At 39.5% G+C, this 24,206-nt stretch overlaps 1 protein-coding gene across 3 annotated transcripts in view; it reads right to left on the reverse strand.

Annotated features, from left to right (window-relative positions):
- ADGRB3 (adhesion G protein-coupled receptor B3) overlaps window positions 1–24,206 on the reverse strand; it is a 549,324-nt gene that overhangs the window by 29,053 nt on the left and 496,065 nt on the right. For all 3 annotated transcript variants that reach the window (XM_087718921.1, XM_087718919.1, XM_087718920.1), the window contains 3 exons: window positions 16,139–16,234; window positions 10,613–10,652; window positions 5,530–6,173 (listed from right to left, as the gene is read on the reverse strand). In XM_087718921.1, coding sequence (XP_087575047.1) covers window positions 5,530–6,173; window positions 10,613–10,652; window positions 16,139–16,234 — 780 coding nt within the window. The remainder of the gene's footprint in view (window positions 1–5,529; window positions 6,174–10,612; window positions 10,653–16,138; window positions 16,235–24,206) is intronic.

Raw genomic sequence — 24,206 nt, forward strand, 5'->3', positions numbered from 1 at the left:
ACCCTGGAGTGGGCAGGGTCTTAAGTAGAGCTTATTTTGGTGGGTGGGGCCTATATTGGGTGCCCATGTAAACATCCAGCTAGGGCTTATTTTCAGGATAGGTTTTATTTTCAGAGAAACATGGTAGTTTTTTCTGCTAAACCTACATTTTCTACAATTACTATATGGTTAATTCATCAATGTACATTTGATACTTGAAGTAAAAATAAATATTCAAATATTAGTCACTAACAACTATTTACTTGTAAACAAATAAACAATAAATTGTTCATTTTCTATGTTCTTCTTTAAGTAGAAAATACTCCGAATGCTTCAGAATTTGTTCAGGATTTGCTGCTGAAACCAGAAACTGGAATTTCTGTTTGCCTTATTATGGTTTGGTGAGTAATTTCCTAGTTAAACAATTCCCTTGATTGGCTTGGCACTCTTCCCTCACTTTTATTATGCATCTAACAATCATTGGTATTGCATTTTCAGATTTTAAAACGCATGAGCAGAGCCCCCAAATCACACCAGTGCCCTTTACTAACACGACTAATTAATTACGCAGAAGTAATGATAACATGGCAATGTAAATTATGTAAAAAGCTATCAAGATAGTTGGGGTTATGATTACAATGAACATTGAGAAACATGTCATCTGTCTAAATGCACACCCAGTGGCAATATCTAATGAGTACTTTTTTTTTTTTATTAAAGAGGAACATGCCAAAAAAAAAAAAACCAGACATTTCTGCAGATGATGTCAGGTCCAAGCAACTGAGAATGACACTTGGAGTTACTTTCAAATAGTTGCTTTCTGCCTACCAACAGAATCTTGCCAGACAAAAGCAGTTAAGTAAAATAACTATAGATATTTATCTATAGATAAGGAGAGAAGGAAACCAAGAACTATGAAGAAATTTCCTGACAGTTAGAACAATTAATCAATGGAACAACTTGCCTCCAAAAGTTGTGAATACTCCAACACTGGAAGTTTTTAAGAAGAGATTGGACAACCATTTGTCTGAAATGGTATAGGGTTTTCTGCCTGAGCAGGGATTTGGACTAGAAGACCTCCAAGGTCCCTTCCAATCAGAGGTTGATTGCAAATCCCAGCGCTACCAGTTCGCTCACTCGCACGACGCTTCTGCGCATGCACAAAAGCGTCGGGGCAGGTGGGCGGAGTCCACCACTACTGGTTGGCCCGATCTAGGCTGAACTGGGAGCAACCCACTTTTGCTTCTGGCTCTGCTATTGTGTTCTATTATAAGGAAGATCTTAAATAGGGTTTTACCAAATACTCATATTTGGCACAGGATGCAAGATAATAGAATATATTCTATGAATTTCTAGGGAGGATCCAACCTTGTTTTCTTCCCAGCCACCAGACATTCCAAGCTCCATTGTCTCTTTGTTCTCTGTGAAGAGCCCCTCCCTCCTGCAACTCCACACTATATTCCTTCAAAGAAGTGGTATATCCATCTATAATATAAAAGCCATGGTTGTACTTACGTCCTTAGTATGCTATGAAATGGAATAGGTTGATTTGTTTTTTTTAAAAAAAAAAGTCTGAATATTTTCTTTTTTCTCATATATTGGTTGGATTATAGCAGTTAGACTTATATACCGCTTCATAGGGCTTTCAGCCCTCTCTAAGCAGTTTACAGAGTCAGCATATTGCCCCCAACAACAATCCGGGTCCTCATTTTACCCACCTCAGAAGGATGGAAGGCTGAGTCAGCCTTGAGCCGGTGAGATTTGAACAGCCGAACTGCAGAACTGCAGTCAGCTGAAGTAGCCTGCAGTGCTGCATTTAACCACTGCGCCACCTCGGCTCTTTATATCTTTAAGGGGAGCAAACCAATGATATAAGAAAATAATTATGGATGTTTAGCTAGAATAGGATATGAGGATTTAATGTTAATAGAGGATTTTATAAATAAGTAAATGAAATTCCAGTATGTGGTTATGTATTAAATCTTGGTATATTTTATGATGAAGGACGTTTAAATAATCATAGTCAAATAAAAGTGGAGGTATGATGATGGTAATATAATAAATATCCGAGTTAAGATATTAGAATTAATATGAATTATATTTGATGACGGTGGAAGAGATGCACAAAAGCCTTTGGTAACCAACTGATACACTTTCTACAGTATGTAAAGAAGGAGGATTTGTATGTTTGTTTTGAAAATAAAAATATATTTTAAAAAAGAAAAGAAAATAATGAATGCTAAGATAATTGAAATGCAAAGCAATTCAGAAAGAAGAGTTGCTTCTAGTCTCATGCTCTTCTCTCTGGATTTTCTGTTTCTAGTTATCAACTTTGCTTTAATTGATTTGCATTCGTACTTAAGGGATATTGCAGAGACAAAAGAGGGACACAGATATGGTTCTGTCGTGCCAGTTATTGTTCTGAATGCCAATATGTAAATGACATCGAATGCTTAACATCACTTAACATTTTCTGGATCCAAGAAGCAGCAACATTAACAGAGAAATTATTGCCGACTTGCATGAGGAGATGCCTCATTGCTACCATTGCGAACAAAATTATTAAACATGTATGATTTCCAATATTGTCAGTGATTTTAGAGACATAGCAAAGGAAGAAAAGTATTCCTAAAGGCAGATGTCCTGCTGGACTTGATCCTGGAAAGTCCAAACCTGGTTCTTATTCTACTACTGCTTCCTGTAGCATGAAGCCGAGTCCTTATCCCAATAAACCCACTATTATTTCATTTACAGTGAATTCCTCTCCAGAAAAGTCCCGGCCCACAGCTTTTCAAGATAGTTCACATTTACCAATCTTTATCAGGCTTGGAGAGTGGCCAGGCTGATATCTTTCAGATGCCGCAATACTTGGCAAGAATGCAGGAATGAACTAATTGTCTCCTGCAAACACCCCTTCCCCTTTGTTCCTCTTTTATTCCCTATGGGAGGGGCCATTCACCATCCACCTGTGGCCTTACACCCAAGTTGACCCTTGTTCCTTAGCTGTTCCCTTCGTCTGGCAACTCTGCGCATGCGCATACTGGGAACAGGCTCCAGCTATTCATCTGCCTCATTGATGTCTGACTCTGAAGGCAGCTGATAACTGTCAGACGGCCCTGGCCCCATATCTGCCTCCGATGCAGAACACTGGTCAGAACCTTCCCAAGACTCCAGGACTGACCCATGTTCCTGCCCAACCTCCTCACTGTCTGTTAGCTCTACTGGCCACTGGCGGGCCACAACGTTGTGGAAGGACCTGTTTTCCCTGCCTTAGGTTTTAACTGCTGCTTTAACTCTTCTCGCCTTCTTTTAGGCATCCCATTAGATCTGGTGGCACTTTGTGCTCTCTCTCCTCCATTCTTCTGCTTCCTTTACATCCTTGACTTGTTTCTCTTTGCTTCTCTTTGCTTCTCTCCCTACCAGGGCTTTCCATTTGTAGTCAGGTTTCCCAATCCCTTCCACTCTTCATTGGTACAGACCAGAGGTGGGTTCCTACCAGTTCGCACCAGTTTGGTAGAACCAGTTTGTCAAATCTACCGAACCGGTTAGACACAGAGAGAGAGAGAGAGAGAGAGAGAGAGAGAGAGAGAGAGACAGACAGACAGACTCACAGAGAGAGAGAGAAAGAGAAAGAGAAAGAAAGGAAGAAATAAAAAAAAGAAAAAAAGAAAAAAAGAAAAAAAGAAAGAAAAAGTGAGAGAGATGAAAGAAAAAAAGGAAAAAGGGACAGAGAGACAAAAGGAAGGAAAGAAAGAGAGAGAGAGGGAGAGAGAGAGAACACATGGCCGGCAAGCCACTTCCACCAGGTCACATGGCCAGCAAACCACTCCCACAAAGGAGGCCACACCCACAGAGTAAGTTCAAAATTTTTTTTGAAACCCACCACTGGTATAGACCTCAACAGATTGACTTAATTTTATCTTGCGAGGCCCATAACAACAATACTTTTTTTTTAAAAAAAGGTAAGTTAAACCTTGAAGTCCTATTTCAAGATAACTATCTAGTATTCGTTTGAACACTCTCTTGAAGTTAGCTGAGCTATCTTGATAGACAATTATCTAGCTAAATCTTTTAAATGCTGAGCCCAATTTGCTGAAACAGGAGAAACGTATCTGAAAATCATTCAGTGCTACAAAGATATTCCAATAGCCCAGGCCAAATTTTTTCAGTTATTCATTTTTTTGTAAGAGGCTTTCTTGTAGAGCATGAAATAAGTTTCATTTATATGTTACCGGCAATGTGCGAAAAGTTGACTTTGTATAGAGTGCCTAGGAAATCTATAGAATGTGTGATGGTTTAGGCCAAGTGTGAAATACCTGTGTTATTTTAATATGTGACATACTTTCTCTAAGCATTGTAAATAATATCTAGCATTATGCAAAATGACAAGAACTATTTTGGCGAAGTCTGAAAAGAGAATAGTGAAAAGGATTACCCTAACCTTAGCTCTAACCCTTTATTGAAAAAGACTTATATGAAAATGAAAAAAAGAAAGGCAAAATAAAGTACAGGACTTTTTTTCTGGGGAAAAAAAGCCACGTGAAAAAGACTCATATTGATCTACTTGTTGCAACAAGAGAGGCTTGAATGACATTTTAGAAGGGAGTATTTTACACTTTGGTTGTTTGCCTTTAAGCATTGCATAAGATGCTTAGCAAGCATTTCATACTTCAGCCCTTTTTTTGGCATTTTACAGATTTCGTAGGCATTGTATAAAATGCCTAATTTCACACCTTGATGATAACATATACACAGAAATGTGTATTTATGATAAACATAGACAATACATTAGAACCTCTCTTGACCAGTTCTATTTCTATTTAACAAGGTCCCTTCAAAATGCTCAAGATGCATAGTATGCTAAGCCAGTCAAGTTGTACAAGAGGCAAGGCCCAGGCCCTGAATCACAGCAGCCTCTTCCTTTCATTCAAGCAAAAATGAAAGTTAATTAAACAATCCACATTTTGCCTCATCATACTGGCTAATAGTATGGCCAGCTTAATAATAAAGAATAAATGTAAAGAAATCAAATTCTATGACACGATTTGAATTGACTAAAGATGCAAACTCTTAGAGGTAAAAGGAAAGAATATAAAGTTGGTTTATTTGGTCAAGCTTAAAATAGATATTGTTATCTCCGATGACCCTTTTGGTGACACCAGAACTGAAACAATAGCTTTATGGATTTCTTTCTATATGGGAAAGAGGTCATAGGAAGAAAATCATTTGTTATATTTGAGATAACAAATGTAATATGATACATTACTAAAATTGTCATACTTATCATCATAAAGGAGGAGGTCATTTCTTTTGTATATTTATAGCCTATTTCAATACAGTATAGTTCTAATCTTTTTGTGAAAATGGTTTCCTGATTGCTCTACCTTGTAGAGTTTAGGGTTGACATTCCAGCAGCATGAGAAAACAGCTGTATACTGCTTGTTATTGGTGTGTGTGTGTTTGTGTGTGTGTGCAGGTGAGAAAGCCATCCCCATCTGTATTTGACATAACGAAAAGTGGGTGCATGCATTCCGTTTCTACATTACTAACCTCCAAAGAACTCATTGATATGGTTGATCCAGTTTCGCTTCTTGCTAGTCCTGTGCTATCGTCCATCTCGGAAGCTATGAAATTCTTTACAGCTGTGCGAGGCTCAAAAGGCAAGTTCTGCATGTGTTCCTGGGTGGGGAGATGTTGATCTAAACTCATATTGAACTGGTCCATGACATTTGGGTTCATACTAAAATCAGGATTAATTTTGTAGTGCAAAAGCCTTTCGTGAGGCAAGGTCTCCATGCCTATGTTCAACTTGCTGTCATCCTTCAGAGATGCCTGTGTGTTCACTGAACCTCTAGGCATGACGATGTAGTCACTATCCATCATGCGGTCCTGAGGGTGGACTACATCCATGTCTGCACCTCTCAGGTTGTCATCAGTACATAAATAGACAGTTCGCCGTAGCTCAGTGTTGTCCTTTTTAAGACACTGGTTAGCTAATTCACTCATGCTCATGGGCATATGCATGCCTCCCGATTGTTGAATGATCACTTTAGAAATCATATTCCCGGGCAATGTGGAGTAGTTCATTCCTTCAGGGTTGATTGTCTTCTCGTCTTCATCATCATTCAGGGAGATTCTAGATAGGGTGCCTGTTATCGTAGCTGCTCGGCACGGCCCAATGTCCTTATGGAGAACTGTAAATTAAAGAGCAGGAGCACAAATTGAAAAATGCCCCCCCAAATTAGAAGTTGGACACCAGCTGAAAGATTGTCTTTAACTCATATCGGTGCTGGATCAACCTTCTTTAACTTGGCCATAGATGAGTAGAAACTACAATTCCTGAATTTTTAACTTACTTTCAACCTGGACAAAGGAGGAGGCCAAATTGAAGAAGGCTGAAAAGTTTTAAACAAAGCAATTATTATATATATTAAAAAAAGACAATCATTTAGGATTAAATTGTGAGAGAAAGGAAAATGATTTATTTTAGGATCTATTCTGTTTCCCCCCCCCTCCTTCTTTTCCTTTTACGGTAGCTGAATATTATAACATGTATAGTTACTGAGAGTTATACGTGGAGACAAATTATTCTATTAGGAGATGTGTGATTGCTTTTCTATTTTCAATTAAATAAAAAACTGTTTGCCTTGAAGCAAGGATATAGATGAGAGGGACTAGACCATTTCAAGTCTCCTTGTAATGTAATTCTTAACGAAAATAGATAAAAATCCATTTGAGAAAATGGCCATTAGATTTTTCCTAAGTGCAGATATCAAATCACTTCAGCCAGCCACCTTTTATTACATCTTTCATTTAGAGGGTCAGATTTTAAATCTTTAATTTTTAATGATGAAGCCTGGTCCCTATTTGCCATAAAACTGTCTTTTTTCAAGAGGGTGCTTCTCTCTATACTTTTTGAGCACAAATGTTTTGGGAAGTAGTATCGCATTTCCTTTGTTTTTAAGGAATTGAAATGAATGACTCTCTCTCGGAAAATCTAGCTAAAAATCACAGTATCATTAAATTGCCAAGGAAGGGAGATAAAGGCATCATTACGAAGTGCAGATGTAATTAACAAGTGTTTATGTTCAAATGAAACTAGGAAAGCCATTTCAACTTAATGAAACAGTATTAATGTATTGTTTGTAGTGATATATAAGCACATTGATCGGAACAATTTACAGTTTGCCATGTATTCACTGACACAAGGGAAACTCTTCAAGAAACCATCACTAGATTTAATTATTTTGGGTAACCTGCATCCAATCTCTAACCTCCCTTTTTTGTTGACAAAGTTGTGGTGCAACAAATTCAAAAAATTCTTGATGAAGCAGATGTTCGGGACCTCTTTCGGTTAAGTTTCAGACCTGGGTGGATATGGGAGGGAAACAGAACTGATTGTGCTTCTGGATGACCTCTGTTGTGAGGGGGGTAGGGGTAGTGCATTTGTCCTTGGTCTTCTTGACCTCTTGACAGTCTTTGATATCATTTATCATGGTCTTCTTCTGGACTGTCCCTAGGGGTTGACGCTGTTTGGAACTGTTTTGGGCTAGTTCTTTGTCTTTCTCTAGTGCTGGTTCCAGTCGATGTTGATAGGGAGTGTGAAGTCCCACCCTCAGCTCCAGTGGTGGGTTACAGATCCCGGTGCAATCGGTATGATGCAATGGGGCCCGGCATCCACCACATGAGCATGTGCAGCACACGCGCACATGTGCGCATGCATTCTTACCTCCTGCGATGCCTCCATGATGCTCCAGCTGCTCGGCGGAGCATCGCAGCGTACACTCCGTGCATACCGGGGCGTACTTAGCAATAGAAATAGCAGTTAGACTTATATACCGCTTCATAGGGCTTTCAGCCCTCTCTAAGCGGTTTACAGAGTCAGCATATTGCCCCCAACAATCCGGGTCCTCATTTTACCCACCTCGGAAGGATGGAAGGCTGAGTCGACCCTGAGCCGGTGAGATTTGAACAGCCGAACTGCAGAACTGCAGTCAGCTGAAGTAGCCTTCAGTGCTGCATTTAACCACTGCGCCACCTCGGCTCTATACTTCCTGCAACCCACCACTGCTCAGCTCCTACTGTTTGGGATGGGTACAAGGTTGAGGACTCTGCTCATATATGACATCTACAAGAAGCTGCTGGTTGAAGTAATTCATCATCATGGGATGAAGTATCAACAGTATACTTATGATACCCAGTTGTATATCTCTGCCCTTAAGTGGAGTAACTGTGTCTGTCCTTTCTTGGTGTTTGGATATGGCGTAGGTCTGGATGGGGAACAACAGGTTTTCAGCTCAACCCTGGCTTTAGATTTGGTGGGCCTTCAATTGTTGAGGGTCTTATCATCTGTGGAGCTGCATGAAGTTGAACTACCCCACAATTACTTGACAACTCTTGCTTAAAAAGAAGATAGTAATTAGAGCTAGGAGGGCCACCAAGAATCTCTGCACAGCCTCTTGTTGACCATTGCGTCTGTTCCTGGACAAGCAAGTCTACTCTCAGTTACATATTTCCCAATTGATTTACTACAACATGGAACTTCCCTTGAAGAGCATCCAGAAGCTTCTCTGGGATAAAATGCTGCAGTGCAGATGGTTATATGTGTTCCAGGTTCTGTGCATGTTACATCTCTGTTCCCCAAGCTGCATTTGCTTTCAAGCATAATTCAAGGTGTTGGTAATAACCTCTAAAGCCTTAAACAACACGGGGACATGTTATTTGCAGGACTGCTTCTCTTGTTACATCTACCACCCATCTTATCAGTTCCAGAATGTTACACATCTTGCTTATAAAGAATTGCCATCTGATGGGAACCAGGATAGTCTTTTCTGCTGCAGTCCCTCCCTTTTGAATGCCATTCCTCCCATTAGCTTAGATTAGTTCCAACTTTGCTTCTCTTTTCCAAAAGGCACTACAACCTGGTTTTGCCAAAATATGCCTGGGGATCCTATTATGGTTTGAAGCCTACCAAGTGACTATATTCAAGATTTTCCCTGGGTTCTTAACTTAGCTTTAAAGCAGCAGTCACCAACTGGTGGTCTAGAAGAAAATTTTGGTGGTCCACAGAAAAATTACATGCAATCAATGCTTGTGTTGCTTCAGAGTCTCTCTCCCCGCCTCCATGGTCTTTTTGTGTAGGTCAGAGGGGGACAGAAATTCCGACTTGGGGTCTGCTTTGGTCTCCTGCTGTGGGGCTTATGGAGAAGGCTGGAGGGAAGTGCTGCTGGTGGCGAAGAGCCAGAGGACCTTGTTCCAGTGGGACTGCATCATGGCCTGGAACTGGCTGACCATCTCAGCCCGCTGAGCCTCCAGGCACCAGTACCTGGACTTGTACTCCTGTAGGTCTTCTCTCTGCTTGGAAAGTCGTCAGTGAAGTGCTTCTGCTGACCCTCCTTCTTGGTCAGATCCAATCTGAACCGAGCTCTTTTGCCAACTCTTTCTCATGGTGGCTGCTTAGCTCCAACAACTGCTTCCTGTTGGGGTCGTAAGGAGCCGGAGCAGGCAGGTGAGGAGTGGCTGGGAGGGGAGGGGCAAGTAGAGGCTGGCAAGGCCTCCCTCGACATGAGTGACATCAAGTTGACCACGCCCACTGAGTCACATGATCACCTAGCAATGCCCACCCATTAGGTAGATCATATTAGCAGTGTTTTTCAACCTTTTTTGTGCAAAGGCACACTTTTTTCATGAAAAAAATCACGAGGCACACCACCATTAGAAAATGTTAAAAATTTTTAACTCTGTGCCTATATTGACTATATATAAAGTAATTTTCCCACGGCACACCTTACACTATGTCACGGCACACTAGTGTGCCACGGCACAGTGGTTGAAAAACACTGATATTAGTGTTCCATAGGATTTAAAATTATGGATTTAGTGGTCCCTGAGGTCCGAAAGATTGATGACCCCTGTTTTAAAGGGTTTATGGTGCTTCACAAATTTTTGGATTTTGTTTATTCATTTGGTTGTTTTAAATTATGTTGAAAACAGAACCACAAATGTGAGATGGGCCATTGTACAAGTTAAATAAATAAACACATGCAAATAAAATAAATAAAAATCTGAAGCTCAAATCTGGTGGATCAACTTCACTCCCGTAGATTTTACTGAACAACCCGGTTGCCAAGTTGCTAGTTTCTAGAAAAAGGAACTTTCTACTCTTTTACACTCAGTGCCTTGTGACTGATGAAAATTTGCATTTTGTTGATCTATAGTCATATTTAATCAAGCGTAGCATTAATTGAATATGGAAAAAAATATACATATGTATATGTGGGAGTTATATGGGTTTATGTTTATCAATTGAACTTCTGCTCCAATTATAAGTACTTCTCTTTCCTAATCATTTCATGCTTGCATATGCAGATGATTTGATGTATACAGGCTCAGATGATCTCTCAGAGAAGTTGTTTTTAAAACCTTGTAGCACCTGAGTTTTCCCAACCCACTTAAAAAAACATATACATTTTCTCGTACTCAGTTTATACAGTTAACCTTACGTTTATCAAATTTTGAGCACCTCTTAAGATTTTCTAGGCACTCATGTTGTTAGAAAGGAATCAGATCATTCAGAAGGATAAAGCTATTTTTAATTTTCTTTTCATTTCATTTGGTGCTTGGAAAACCTTACCTGACCGACAAGCTATGTCCACATCTTTTTCAAAATCTGTCTGTAACAATAAGAAATAGAAGTGAAATGAGACAACTGTTAGCAATCATTAGCTGAAGGTCAAGCTAAATGTGGATTGCGACCCAGAGGTGCCCCTTCCAGCTCTCAGACTCCATAGCATGTAACATAGTGTGCATCACATCACCATTACACAGTGCATTGAACCTTCACTCTTTCAGCCAATGATATGAAACGAAATAACAAGCACAATGATTTACTGAGCTGCGACACCATCTTGGGTAATTAAATATTACAGAAGAACAGAAAAGTGTCTGGTTTTGTGACAAATACCAAGAAGATACAATACAATACAATAGCAGAGTTGGAAGGGACCTTGGAGGTCTTCTAATCCCACCCCCTGCCTAGGCAGGAAACCCTATACCGTTTCAGACAAATGGCTATCCAACATCTTCTTCTTAAAAGCTTCCAGTGTTGGGCATTCACAACTTATGGAGGCAATTTCTGTTCCACTGATTAATTGTTCTAACTGTCAGGAAATTTCTCCTCAGTTCTAAGTTGCTTCTCTCCTTGATTAGTTTCCACCCATTGCTTCTTGTTCTACACTCAGGTGCCTTGGAGAATAGTTTGACTCCCTCTTCTTTGTGGAAACCCCTGAGATATTGGAACACTGCTATCATATCTCCCCTAGTCCTTCTTTTCATTAGACTAGACATACCCAGTTCCTGCAACCGTTCTTCATATGTTTTAGCCTCCAGTCCCCTAATCATCTTTGTTGCTCTTCTCTGCACTTCTTTCTAGAGTCTCCACATCTTTTTTACATTGCGGTGACCAAAACTGAATGCAGTATTCCAAGTGTGGCCTTACCAAGGCATTATAAAGTGATGTTAACACTTCACGTGATCTTGATTCTATTCCTCTGTTTATGCAGCCTAGAACTGTGTTGGCTTTTTTGGCAGCTGCTGCACACGGCTGGCTCATATTTAAATGGTTGTCCACTAGGATTCCAAGATTCCTCTCACATGCTATAGCATCCAGTTCTGACATCAGCTATCACATTTCCTTCTAATATCTCCCTCACTAAAGCTAAACTGCACATTCCTACTGCATGACCACAGCTAAAATGAGACAACATTAACTGAGTTTAGAACAATATTTCTCTATCTGAAAACTGTCGCTCAAATTCTCAGCCATTGTCAGAATTAAGAATGATTGAATGCTACCAGGAAAATCCGAGATTAGAAAAGACTGATCTTTAGGAAGATTAGTGTCAAAGAACTTTTTTTAAACTACTGAAACCATTGTGCAGGAATTTAAAAGTAGTGCTAAGTAGATGTTTGAAAATAAGGGTATTATTGTTGCTATTACCATAATTGCAGGCTGCAACAGATGCCATGTGGATAGAGTTCTAGTCTTGTAGTAGACATTTCCCTTTCTTTAATATGCTCCAGAGGTTTCCCCTAATCTCTAGAAATCTAGAGATTACAATCTAGAATTAGATTGTATCCAATACCGTCCATCTATGAGTGGAATAAACACTTCTGGCAATGAGAATTCTCCTTCCACTCTCAATATTTCTTCATGCTCCTCAGATAGAGAATTCTCATTGCCAGAAGTGTTTATTCCACTCATAGGTAGAGAGTATTGGATACAATATAATTCAATCATGATTTCTTTATTTGTTAAACTTTAACCTCCTATTTATTACTAAAACCCAAGCAGAAATAGAACAAATTAAATTAATTTATGATTTTTTTTTACAATAAATTACTTTAAACCATTAAAAGACCTTCAATGCCATGCAAAACATAGAAACCTAACATTTGTTTATTATATCCAGAATGTCCAGAATGCAGCTGCGCGAGCGATACTGGGTGTACCAAGATACACCCACGTCACACCTATCCTCCGCGAGCTGCACTGGCTTCCCATCGATCTCCGAACACGATTCAAGGTGCTGGTTATTACCTTTAAAGCCCTACATGGCCTAGGACCCGGATATCTGCAAGACCGTCTTCTGCCACATACCTCCCAATGGCCGATAAGATCGCACAGGGTGGGCCTTCTCCAGGTGCCGTCAACCAGACAATGTCGGCTGGCGGCTCCCCGGGGGAGGGCCTTCTCTGTAGCTGCTCCGACCCTATGGAATGAACTACCCCCAGAGATCCGGACCCTACCCACTCTCATGGCCTTCCGAAAGGCTACCAAAACCTGGCTATTCCGGCAGGCCTGGGGCTGTTGACCTCATGACTGAGGTCCAGCCCCGACTAGATTGAGTGTATGATGTGGTTTTTAATCTGTTTTCTCTGGTTTTTTTAAAATTCTTTATTTTTTAAAATGTATTTTTTGTAAGCCGCTGGAGTCCTTCGGGATTGGGCGGCCTATAAATTTATTAAATACTTATACTTAAATACTTAAATATATCATATATAATTACAAGTGCAAAATGCAGAACAGAAGTCTTCCATGCATGCTTGGATTTGGATGGATGATTAAATTAAAGCTTGGGCATTTGGGATATATTCATGAAACAAGTAAGAAGCTTCAGTCACAAAGAGATGGTGTTCACACATTCCTGGACTGACACAAGAAAAAAGCTTAAAGTGATAACAACTCCATTGGATGCACTATCTGGCACAGGATGACAGAAAGCTTAGGAAATCTGCTAACCAATTCCCTATTTTACATGATGGTATTTATTCAAATATAGTATTGGGATGTTAATTTACTCATTATTTATCCAATGTGTTCATTGTACTTAATTTTCCTATCTTCTACAACCCATTGAAAAGATGATTCCCATTTATTTCAGATGTAAGAGATACGGCAAATAAACATTTAGCACCAGTACAGAAATTCATCATTAGAAAAAAGACTTTCATGTGACGATCCTTTGTCATTCTGTATTTGCACACACAGAAGAATCACCTTTATTAAATTTTCAGATTTGATACTGATATAGGCTAATTAAGTTTTTCCATATAATAACATTTCATCCACACATTGTATTTCACCGACATAGCACTGCAGGCATAAATACACAAATATTTTTTAAATCATGATTTTATTAACCTCTTCAATGGATGTTTTTGTTTTTGTTTTTGTTTTTAATGAAATGACTTTTTTCAGTTCCCTTTCACAGTAACTTTTCAACATGTACTGTAGAAATAGTGAGGGGTGGGATTCAGCCCATCTGGACCAGTTCGGGTGAAACGGACGTTAATTTTAATCTGGTTTGCTGAACCAGTAATTAATCAAGGACCAGTTCCGGAGCCCAGGGGAGGCTATTTTTGCCCTCCCGAAGGCTCAAGGAAAGTCTCTGGAGCCTGGGAATGATAAAAACAGCCCCTGCCCCCAGCCAACACCATGGCGCAGGAAGCTGACTAGGCCACAACCCCATGGCCACGCCCACCCAGCGACCGGGCAGAGAACCAGTTGCTAAAAATTTTCAATCCCACCCCTGGTGAGTTTGTGTTGCATACAGCTTAGTCAAACCAATTTGCCCAATATGGAATGCAGAAGAGTACTGGAGATAATAGAAATACTAATTTGTTAACTTGTCCCTTGCAACGATTACGATTTTGATTGATTGATTTATGATTTATGATTTACAATACAATTTCTAATTTATGATTACAATACAATTTCTGAAAGGCACTTTATGAGAACTGCACAATATATATACTTCAGAAAAGCTTGAGTTTAAATGAATGGTTGCTTTAAAATCACCTTGTTTTTAGCCCACAGAAACATTTATATTTTAGGAAAATGGTCCTCTCTCCCTACTGATTATGTAGCTCTTGTACCATTTTGGGAGGTAGGAAACAAGTATGGGAGAAATGTTCAATTGAACATTTGGCTAAAGTGGGGAATTAGTTTGGTGTGTATGAGTTGATTCTTTACAGGTACAACCATTCAAAGTTACAACAGCATTGAAAAAAGTGATTTATCACTGTTTTTCACACTTAGAACCGTTGCAACATCCCCATTGGCCAGGTGACCAAAATTTGGATGCTTAGCAATCGGTTCATATTTATGACGGTTACAGTTTCCTGGGGTCGTGTGAGACCTTCTGACAAGCAAAGTCAATGGGAAAGCCTGATTCACTTAATAACCGTGTGGCTAACTTAACATCTGCAGAGATTCATTTAACAACTGTGGCAAGAACGGTTCTAAAATGGGGCAAAACTGTCTCGCTTAGCAACAGAAAGTTTGGGCTCAAGTGTGGTTGTAAGTCAAGGACTACCTACACCTTAAATATAGTGGAATATGGTTCCACCACAAATGCGCGAACGACAAAAGCGCGCCTGACTAAACCACAGTGACAAAACCGCGCCGACGAATGAGTGCTGAAGCGCGCCGACAACAGTGTGCCGACAGAAGCGCGCTGTAACCCTAACCCTAAACCAAACCCTAAACCTAACCCTAAACCTAACCCTAAACCTAACTGTAACCCTAAACCTAACCCTAAACCTTACCTTAACTTAAATCGCGCTTCTGTCGGCGCGCTTTTGTCGGCGCGCTTTTGACATCGCGGTTTTAGCACCGCGGTTTTGTCGGCGCGCTTTTGACGTTCGCGCATTTGTCGGGTCAGGGTGGAATATGTGGCAATTCAGTGGTAAGAATAAGTTAGACTAGAAAGTAAATGGAATTATTTGTAATTTTACACACTCACAAACAACCCCACCACCACCACTATGGTAATTGTAATGTGATGGCTAGAAAGTAACCATAAAATCTTTTCTCTCACTCTCATGTATTTATTTATTATGTTTCATTTCAAATTATATGCCACTTTTCCCATCACAAATATATTCAACATAGCTAAAACAAAAACGTTGAACAGTTGACACCCTCTTAAGGAAATCTTGTTAAGAAAGCATCTGCCATAATAATTAATAAAACATAAAAGGTCATTTTGCAATATGTAGGATTATAATTTGGAGCCATTTTATAATAATAATGTAAATGAAACACACTTAACACCTTGAATGTACTATGAATATGTTATGTCATTATTATCATCATCACCATTCATAGTCATCATCTTCATTCGTACAAATGAAGAGTTTTCCCTTTGATAGCCTTTTTTGCATGCAGGAAAATACTGTGGATCTGAAATGCATCAGAAAATGAATCATATTTATTTTTTATATTAGATTTAGAAGGGCACCAAACTGGCTTATGTAATTAAAATAAACTAAAGCAGTTAAAAAGACAAGAAAATGAATGTCTGGAACTTGTAAATTTCTGTATTGCACATCTATGCATTAAGAAATAAATTAAAAGTAATTATATTATATACTGTTTTACTTTCTATCTCAATGTTGTAGTTACTGAATATATTCATTTTATGATTCTGAATACAGGGCGAGGTGTGAAAATTTTCCACCACAAGATGGAAACAAAGAGATAGGTCAAATTCTTTTTACTGTCATCTAGTGGTCATCAAGAGTTTTGCAGCCAGACATGTTAGCCCCAATGCACACTATGTCTGCAAATAGTAGTCAAGGATAAATATAAACTAACCATGATTTGGGCATGTCCATTAGGAAATGAACTTGATGAATCTGCATTGATTGGATCTTGGCAGTTTCTCAAACGACATCTAAATGCATCTTGAACCTGGCGAGATATAACAGTTATTTAATATACTTAAAAATCATAGACAAATTATTAAAGCTACAGTAAACAACTTCTTGATTCATCATTATTTTCTCATTTGGTTTCAAACGATGTTTGTAGTGACATTATGATAATTGTACAAGCACAGCAAGCAAATCAAAGCAAATGTTAAAATTGGACTAGCACAGGCCTGTGAATAGCTCTTCAGAAGAATGTCCCAGTGAGACTTATTCCCAGGGAAGTAGGAATTGGACTAAAGTCACAGATCTTTTGTTCAGTATGCCAAAGCTATTTGACTTCCTAGATTAGAACAATAAATGCATCCAACCTTAAATGAGCATAATGGTAAAGGCCACTTAGACAATTAATGGGAAGAAATCCAGCATGTTTCTTTCCATAAATATGGATCCACATCCTTTCCCTGACAACTCTTAAGTACTAACAGTACTGCCAAAACTGGCACCAATATAGAAAAAACAAATATTATAGCACCATAATGGTCTTTTGAGGAAAAAAAGCTACCAGAGTGATTCTATCTGGGAAAAAAATATTCAGATAAATTCTAAACATATATCGTGCCTAGGTCACTGATACAGATATCCGAGCCATGTTAATTTGTGTTGGTCAATCCTTAGCACAGATTATCAGGGAGCTATGACAGTAATCTAATCCCAGTGCCTAGAGGCTGTAAGGATCTGGATGGAGAGGAACAGGTTAGGGGTAAACCTTAGCATAATGTGTAGAGCCGAGGTGGCGCAGTAGTTAAATGCAGCACTGCAGGCTACTTCAGCTGACTGCAGTTCTGCAGTTCGGCTGTTCAAATCTCACCGGCTCAAGGTTGACTCAGCCTTCCATCCTTCCGAGGTGGGTAAAATGAGGACCCGGATTGTTGGGGGCAATATGCTGACTCTGTAAACCACTTAGAGAGGGCTGAAAGCCCCATGAAGCAGTATATAAGTCTAACTGCTAACTAACTAACTAACTAACTAACTAACTAACTAACTAACTAACTAACTAACTAACGGGTTCAGAAACTGGCTAATTCTGAGACAACACCATCTTTAACAGAAGACAATGTTGTGATTCCCCAGAAAGAGCACGTGTAGAATTTGAGGGTGCTCTTGAACTCACAGCTTCTGCTAGTCTAACAAGTTGAAACTATGACCAAAAGGTTTTCTGGCTGTGGTTGAGATGCTCCTAATTCCCTTTCCATTTTATATTGCTTTGGACCTGGCTATCTGAGAGACTGCCAGCTCTAAGCAGAAGTTGTCCACCTAAGGCATGCTTGTAGAAAGTGTTTCCTGAGAGTCTCTACTCCTCATGAATTACAATGAGAGGCAATCAATGGAGGAATCTTTGCCAAAGAACCCTCTTTTTATACTGTCCTATCAGACATAAGATCTGCACCCTCACTCTGGGCATATTTGATGTTTTTCAAACATCATTCGGGTACCAAGGGCTAAATTGGCAGAGGTACCTTGGTGGATGGTGATTTTTAAGTTACGAGGATATATAGTGTGATGGTTTGTGATCAGAATATTATGAATATTTAACTTATTGGTAATTATTAAATATTTCCATTTGTAAGGCTATGGCTTTATTTTGTTTTATGCTGCTGCTGTGAGCCACTTAAGATAATTGAACCAGTGTAAAAGCAACTACAATAAGCAAAACAAATAAAATGTCATTATAGATGGATTTTGGTTTCCTCGCATTGTATTATTTGCCCACTGAAATGCCTTAGTTTCAAATTTCCTCATTTTTCTTTTACTCCATAAATTTAATCTGCATACTCCATGGCTTTGTTCTGGAGAACAATGCATAATTATTCTCTCATTGGGGTTTATTTTTGCTAATCGTGTAACAGTTGGAACTGCAAGCCCTCCAGTTGTGTTTACACCCAAATTCCAGAATTCTCAACATCTCTGGAGGAATGGCACCAGTTTGAAGAAAACTCACCAGGACGTAATCCTTTGAAAGCTAAAACATGCAGATTCGTGTCTGTTCCACTGACACCCCAGGAAAATATTCTACTTCTCTAGGTTGGACTATGGCTGAAATGGCTACAGTGCAAATCTTTCCTGTCACTTTTAGTGATAAACGTAAGCAATGTAATTCCATCTCACATGAATTTTGGCAGTAAATTTCAGCCATAAAATGTCATGGACTAGCAGCATCAGTTGAGATGGCAAAGCAAATTTGCTTCATCTCACTTGCAGGAACGGGATCATTTCTGAATAACAATAATATATAACTTGCCACCTATAAAGCCCTTCATGGTAGTGGATCTGGGTACTTGAGAGACCGCCTACTGCCGATCACCTCCACACGACCCATTAGATCTCATCGTTTAGGCCTCCTCCGAGTTCCATCCGTTGGCCAATGCCGACTGGCTACCACGCGGAGGAGAGTCTTCTCGGTGGTAGCCCCGACCCAATGGAACGATCTCCCCGTGGAGCTTCGTACCCTCACCACCCTCCAGACCTTCCGCACAGCCCTTAGAATCTGGCTATCCCGTCAGGCCTGGGGCTAAAGATTGTAACCCGCCCGAATGGTATGAATGTTGCGTTTTAATCATGTACTGTCTTATATGTAAAAGTCTGTCTCCCCCTTCCTTTTGATTGTGAGCCGCCCTGAGTCCCCCCAGGGAAAAGGGCGGCATACAAATAAATAAACTAAAAAACTAAAACTATATATTCAGCTACAGCCTGATGAAACAAGGTGCTATCTCTGACTAGTCGAATGTACAGAACGATTATCAGGGCTTTTGTCCGCAGCATTGTCTTCATAGACAAGCTCTATCCTTCTCACCATCCACTTACTAGTGGAGGGAAACAATGATTTTGATCTCCAGGCTTGACCAATCTTTTGGAAAGTGGAAAGAAAAAGAAGAGCAGAAAGGGCTCCAAAAATCCTGTATAAAAGCTGCACACACAAAAAAAAATGATGAGGGGTTTTTGTGGTCTGTAGACTGTGTTTTAATGGCTCATATACAGTAATATGAATATGAATAATAATCAAATCAAGTTTTTTTTTCTGGAGAGGTGAGCTAACTAAGGCTGGTCAAAGGCACTGTAAGCTTCTAACTGCAATGAACAGCCCCGTAATCCCCAAACTGGAAATTAAAATGATGCTGGGGATGGAGGGAGAACATAATTTTGACTGTCTCTTTATTGGCCTTTTCCCAGATATCAAGATCAAACCGTCTGCCATACTCTGGGTGTTTATAGAAGAATGGAGCATCACCAAGTCTGTCTTGAAATTTCTCCCACCCACATTGAGTGAAAATGGGCTAATCCATCCTATTTGGTCCTTTCTTCCCCCCCCCCCCCCCAATGACATGAAGCTGCATGGTTGTTTCAAAGCCAAACAGGGAAAGAGAGAGAGGGAGGGAGGGAGGGGAGAGAGAGAGGGGGGGAGAGGGATAGAGATGTATTGAACGTGCGGATACTAGGGTAGTGGTTTCCCTGGCAACAGTAACCATTCAAAGCTCCTCTTAAAAGTTGCCTTCTCTCTTCCCATGTCCGTTTGAAAAAAAAAGTCCATAATACTTAACGATGTGGCAGCTCAGGAGGTGGCACAGTTGGATGCTAAGCATAATTTTTTTTAAAAAAAAACGGCAGACAATAAACTGCATCTCCTTTTATCGCCAAACTTTAGGCTACGCGAGGTCAAATTAGGTTTGGAGCATGGAATAGTTAGGTATTTGATTTTTCTCTTTCTTTAGCAGACATGTAATATACATGGTCACTATATTTACACTATATGTATAACTGAAAGAAAATACGTGTGAATTTTGGAAGTCTACGTTCCCTCTAGTATCCGGTTAACGAGGGAACATTCTGGCACGTTCTTTGTTTAGCGCATCAGGTAAATCAGGAATTCTGATTTTTTTAATGAACATTCTCGTTAATTTCCAAATATTCAGCCAAAATTGTAAATTGTATTGTGAACTTAAGAAATAATCACATTTAACTATAATGGCTGGTTTATCAGGTATGAACATTCACTTGCATATTATGGTTTAGTTTTGCATAGGAATGTGGTCCTCTTCTCAATAAAGAAATATGATAAATTGAATAAACATAGAGGTTCCCCATGCACATATATGCTAGTTATTTCCAATTCTAGGAGGTGATGCTCATCTCCGTTTCAAAGCCAAAGAGCCAGCGCTGTCTGAAGATGTCTTTGTGGTTATGTGACCGGCATGACTGAAAGCCAAAGGCACCTACCAAGGGTGGTACCTATTTTTCTACTTGCATTTTTACATGCTTTCAAACTGCTAGGTTGGCAGAAGCTGGGACAAGGAGCGGGAGCTCACTCCATTATGTGGCATTAGGGATTCAAACCACCAAACTGCCGACCTTCTGATCAGCAAGCTCAGTGTCTTAGCCACTGAACCACCACGTCCCTTGATAAATTGAATAGAGATATATAAATTAAAGATTGATAGCTATTTTTCTATTGCATTTCCTGTCACTACCTTTCATTCATTATTTATTAAGTCTGGATAATTTTATTATTGAACTAGTGACCAAGCTACCCATTTATTTAAATATAAATGCATAGGTACCCAATTTTCAATACTGGGTTCACTCTATATTGGATTAAGTCTTGATTCAAGCTACCTTGGGATGGATTAAATGCAAGACCCTAATTATTTTAGATCTCCTTTTCTCATCCACATATTATTCAAATGAAAGATTACCATCACTACAGAAATCTCATCAATACTGTACAACACCAGCAATATATTCCACCCTGTAAGAAATGTCTCTTATTTTATTTTATAGTAGCAAATGGAAGAATAAGGCAAATCTCTTTCCAGTCTACTTTTCTGATAGTGGGATATATTAAAAAAACAACAACGGATGTGTGAATGTCCAGATCTTATTGCACCCCTCCCACTTAGCACAGGCAACGATGGCTTTAGAGAATTGCAATACAGGGAATACAATTATATGGGCATGCAACTTTATGAAATGTATTTTTTTTCTCTTAGTTGGGTGTTAGGACTGCTAAGCCAATTAGAGAGGGCTCTGAAGAGCAAGAAATAAATAAGGGTATACGGTTTTTGGAATGGAGCTTCAGAAGGAAGACAGAACACGCAAAGAACCTCAACCAAGAGACTTTTTGAAAGCTATAAAGTGATCTCGGGGAAGATCCCATCATATGAGAGGGACAAGAAAGGCGAGTGATTTCCCTTGTGAACTTTAGCCAAAGGATTGAGCTGATTTTTGCCAGGTTATCACAAATGAAGCAGACGTATTTCTTCTCCAGATATATAGCTTCAGAAGCAAAGCAACGACATTGTTTGGAGATGGCAAGGCAGAGGGTGAGCAGTCTCAATTTGACCTTGCGAGTGCTAAGCTATTCTTTGCTGGAGCTAAAATTTAGACTGAAAATTGATGAATTGATGATGTTTTTGATGCTTTCTATGTGTTATGTTGTTGCGGTGACAGAACAAAACTGCTGTGATTTTTACTCTAAGATTTGACATTATCTATGACAAGTCATTTGACATTCAGATTGATTGTTTTGCCTTCTAAAGGCAGATTCCGTATCTCACATGGATAAATGACAGGGATGAGATATGGAATTCATTATCCTTTAATCCAACAATATAGGCATGTTTTAAAATTTTACTAAAAAAAAAAAACTATGCTATCTAAATAAAGCACTTTGGAACTCATGTACTTTTTTAGATGGGAAAGACACCTAATTAAAGTCCTGAAGGCATAAAAGCAGAAATCAGTACATTGGGGAAGTCCTTCAAAGCAAAAACACTTTAGTCTTCCTCACATTATGAGTTATTTTCCAGATAGAAAGTTACCTAGTGCCAAAACAGATGGCGTGGTAGACTTTTTTAATTCATGCATATAAATGGTGCATGTTAAATATGGTTAATATAAGATTAAATATGTTGGATCTTACATTTTTTTTATAACACCCTTCCACGTGGGTAGGCAAATTGAGAAGCATTCACTATCATCTGCTTCAGGGTATTTGTGTTAAATAGTGGCAACGTTAGCGAGTTTTGACACCTAGATGTTTTTCTGCTGTTCTGGACTACAACACCCATAATCTCTGATAGCTCCCATGCAGGCTGTGGCTGACAGAACTATAAATAGGGCAGCAAAAGTTCTAAACTTATAGTCAACCAATGTGGATTGGGTTTAAAACCATACATAGAAATTGAAGTTATTTATCATGCTATTCAAAATTTTGAGCCCACTCCGGGTTTTTGTTCAATATGATTGAAAATATAATCTTGGTAGGACCAATAGACAGATTATAGGTCTGACAAATCTATTTCCCCTTTTAAAAAAACCAAGAAATTTATTCATCAGACTCAAAATTAGAAGGGTAGCAAATGAGATTGTTATATATTTAGAATTCAGAACCTAGGTGCTCCTGGTCATATGCTCAGCCTAAGAATTAGTTTCCATCAGGTGCAGTTTCTTATACCCGATGGAGCCTGATTCATGCATAGGACCCCATAGTTTTCTTTTTATAGTGATCTAATACACCGGCAGGGAAAATATTTATTGATAACCTATTGGGAGTTAGAAATACTTGAGTCTCTATTATCAGTCTTCTTTTTTTTAATGAAAATTTTAAAAAACAAACTTTTACAAATATTTACTTCCCTCCCCCCACCCTCCCCCCACCCTTGCCCCCGCCCCCGACTTCCCAGAACCAATACAAGGTATCAATCTTTAACAAAAACATTCCAAAATAAGCTTAAAAAGAAAAAAAAAGTTAATAACATCTTTCACTTGAGCTTTAACTCCTCCTTGCTAGGCCAGCTCTAAACAATTTATATTATTCCTGGTTTCTTTAGTTATACGCTAACTGAAATTTATTAGTCCCATATTTATTTTGAATATAATCAATCCATCTTTTCCACTCCAGTTTATATCTCTCGTTTGAATGGTCCTTAAGATATGCAGATATTTTAGCCATCTCAGCTAGGTTTGTTACTTTCAATGTCCATTCTTGAATAGTAGGCAAATCTTCCTTCTTCCAGTATTGCGCCACCAACAGTTCTATTATCAGTGTTCTGAAGATCTGCCAACTATCTACCAATCCATATTCTGCTTATTGAAACCTGAGATTGCCCTACTATTTATTTCCTCAGGACAAAGTAGCCTCCATCTAACAAGACAATGCACTGCCATGTCAAGCTGAAGCTGGGTTTGAGCATGAATGTAATGACCAAAACCAGTGTGGTTGCCAGAGGTATCTTGATGCCTCCTCTTTTACCACCACTACCTCTCAATGACAGACTATTGACGTTGTAGAAGACTGTTTTTTTCATTCAACCATCTGCAACTATTTGTTTGGTCCCTTAATTCCCAGAATGAAATGCTACTTGTTGGGCTATAAATATAGGGCTTCTGTCTGCCTTGGAGGTGAGGTGGGGCAGGCCCCATTTTCTTCCCATTCTATCTTGAGATGAGCCAAGGTGGCGCAGTGGTTAGAGTGCAGCACTACAGGCTACTTCAGCTGACTGGAGTTCGGCAGTTCGGCTGTTCAAATAGCAATAGCAGTAATAGCAATAGCAGTAGACTTATATACCGCTTCATAGGCCTTTCAGGCCTCTCTAAGCGGTTTACAGAGAGTCAGCATATTGCCCCCAACAATCTGGGTCCTCATTTTACCCACCTCGGAAGGATGGAAGGCTGAGTCAACCCTGAGCCGGTGAGATTTGAACCGCTGACCTGCTGATCTAGCAGTAGTCTGCAGTGCTGCATTTAACCACTGCGCCACCTTGGCTCGCCGGCTCAAGGTTGACTCAACCTTCCATCCTTCCGAGATGGGTAAAATGAGGACCCGGATTGTTGGGGGCCATCTGCTGACTCTGTAAACTGCTTAGAGAGGGCTGAAAGGCCTATGAAGCGGTATATAAGTCTAACTGCTATTGCTATTGCTATAACACTTTGGGCTACAAGAGGCTGACATGTGTTAG

Source organism: Thamnophis sirtalis, unplaced genomic scaffold, assembly GCF_051295495.1.
Source record: "Thamnophis sirtalis isolate CommonGarterSnake01/CBP01778 unplaced genomic scaffold, rThaSir2_p1.2 scaffold_6, whole genome shotgun sequence".
NCBI lineage: Eukaryota > Metazoa > Chordata > Lepidosauria > Squamata > Natricidae > Thamnophis > Thamnophis sirtalis.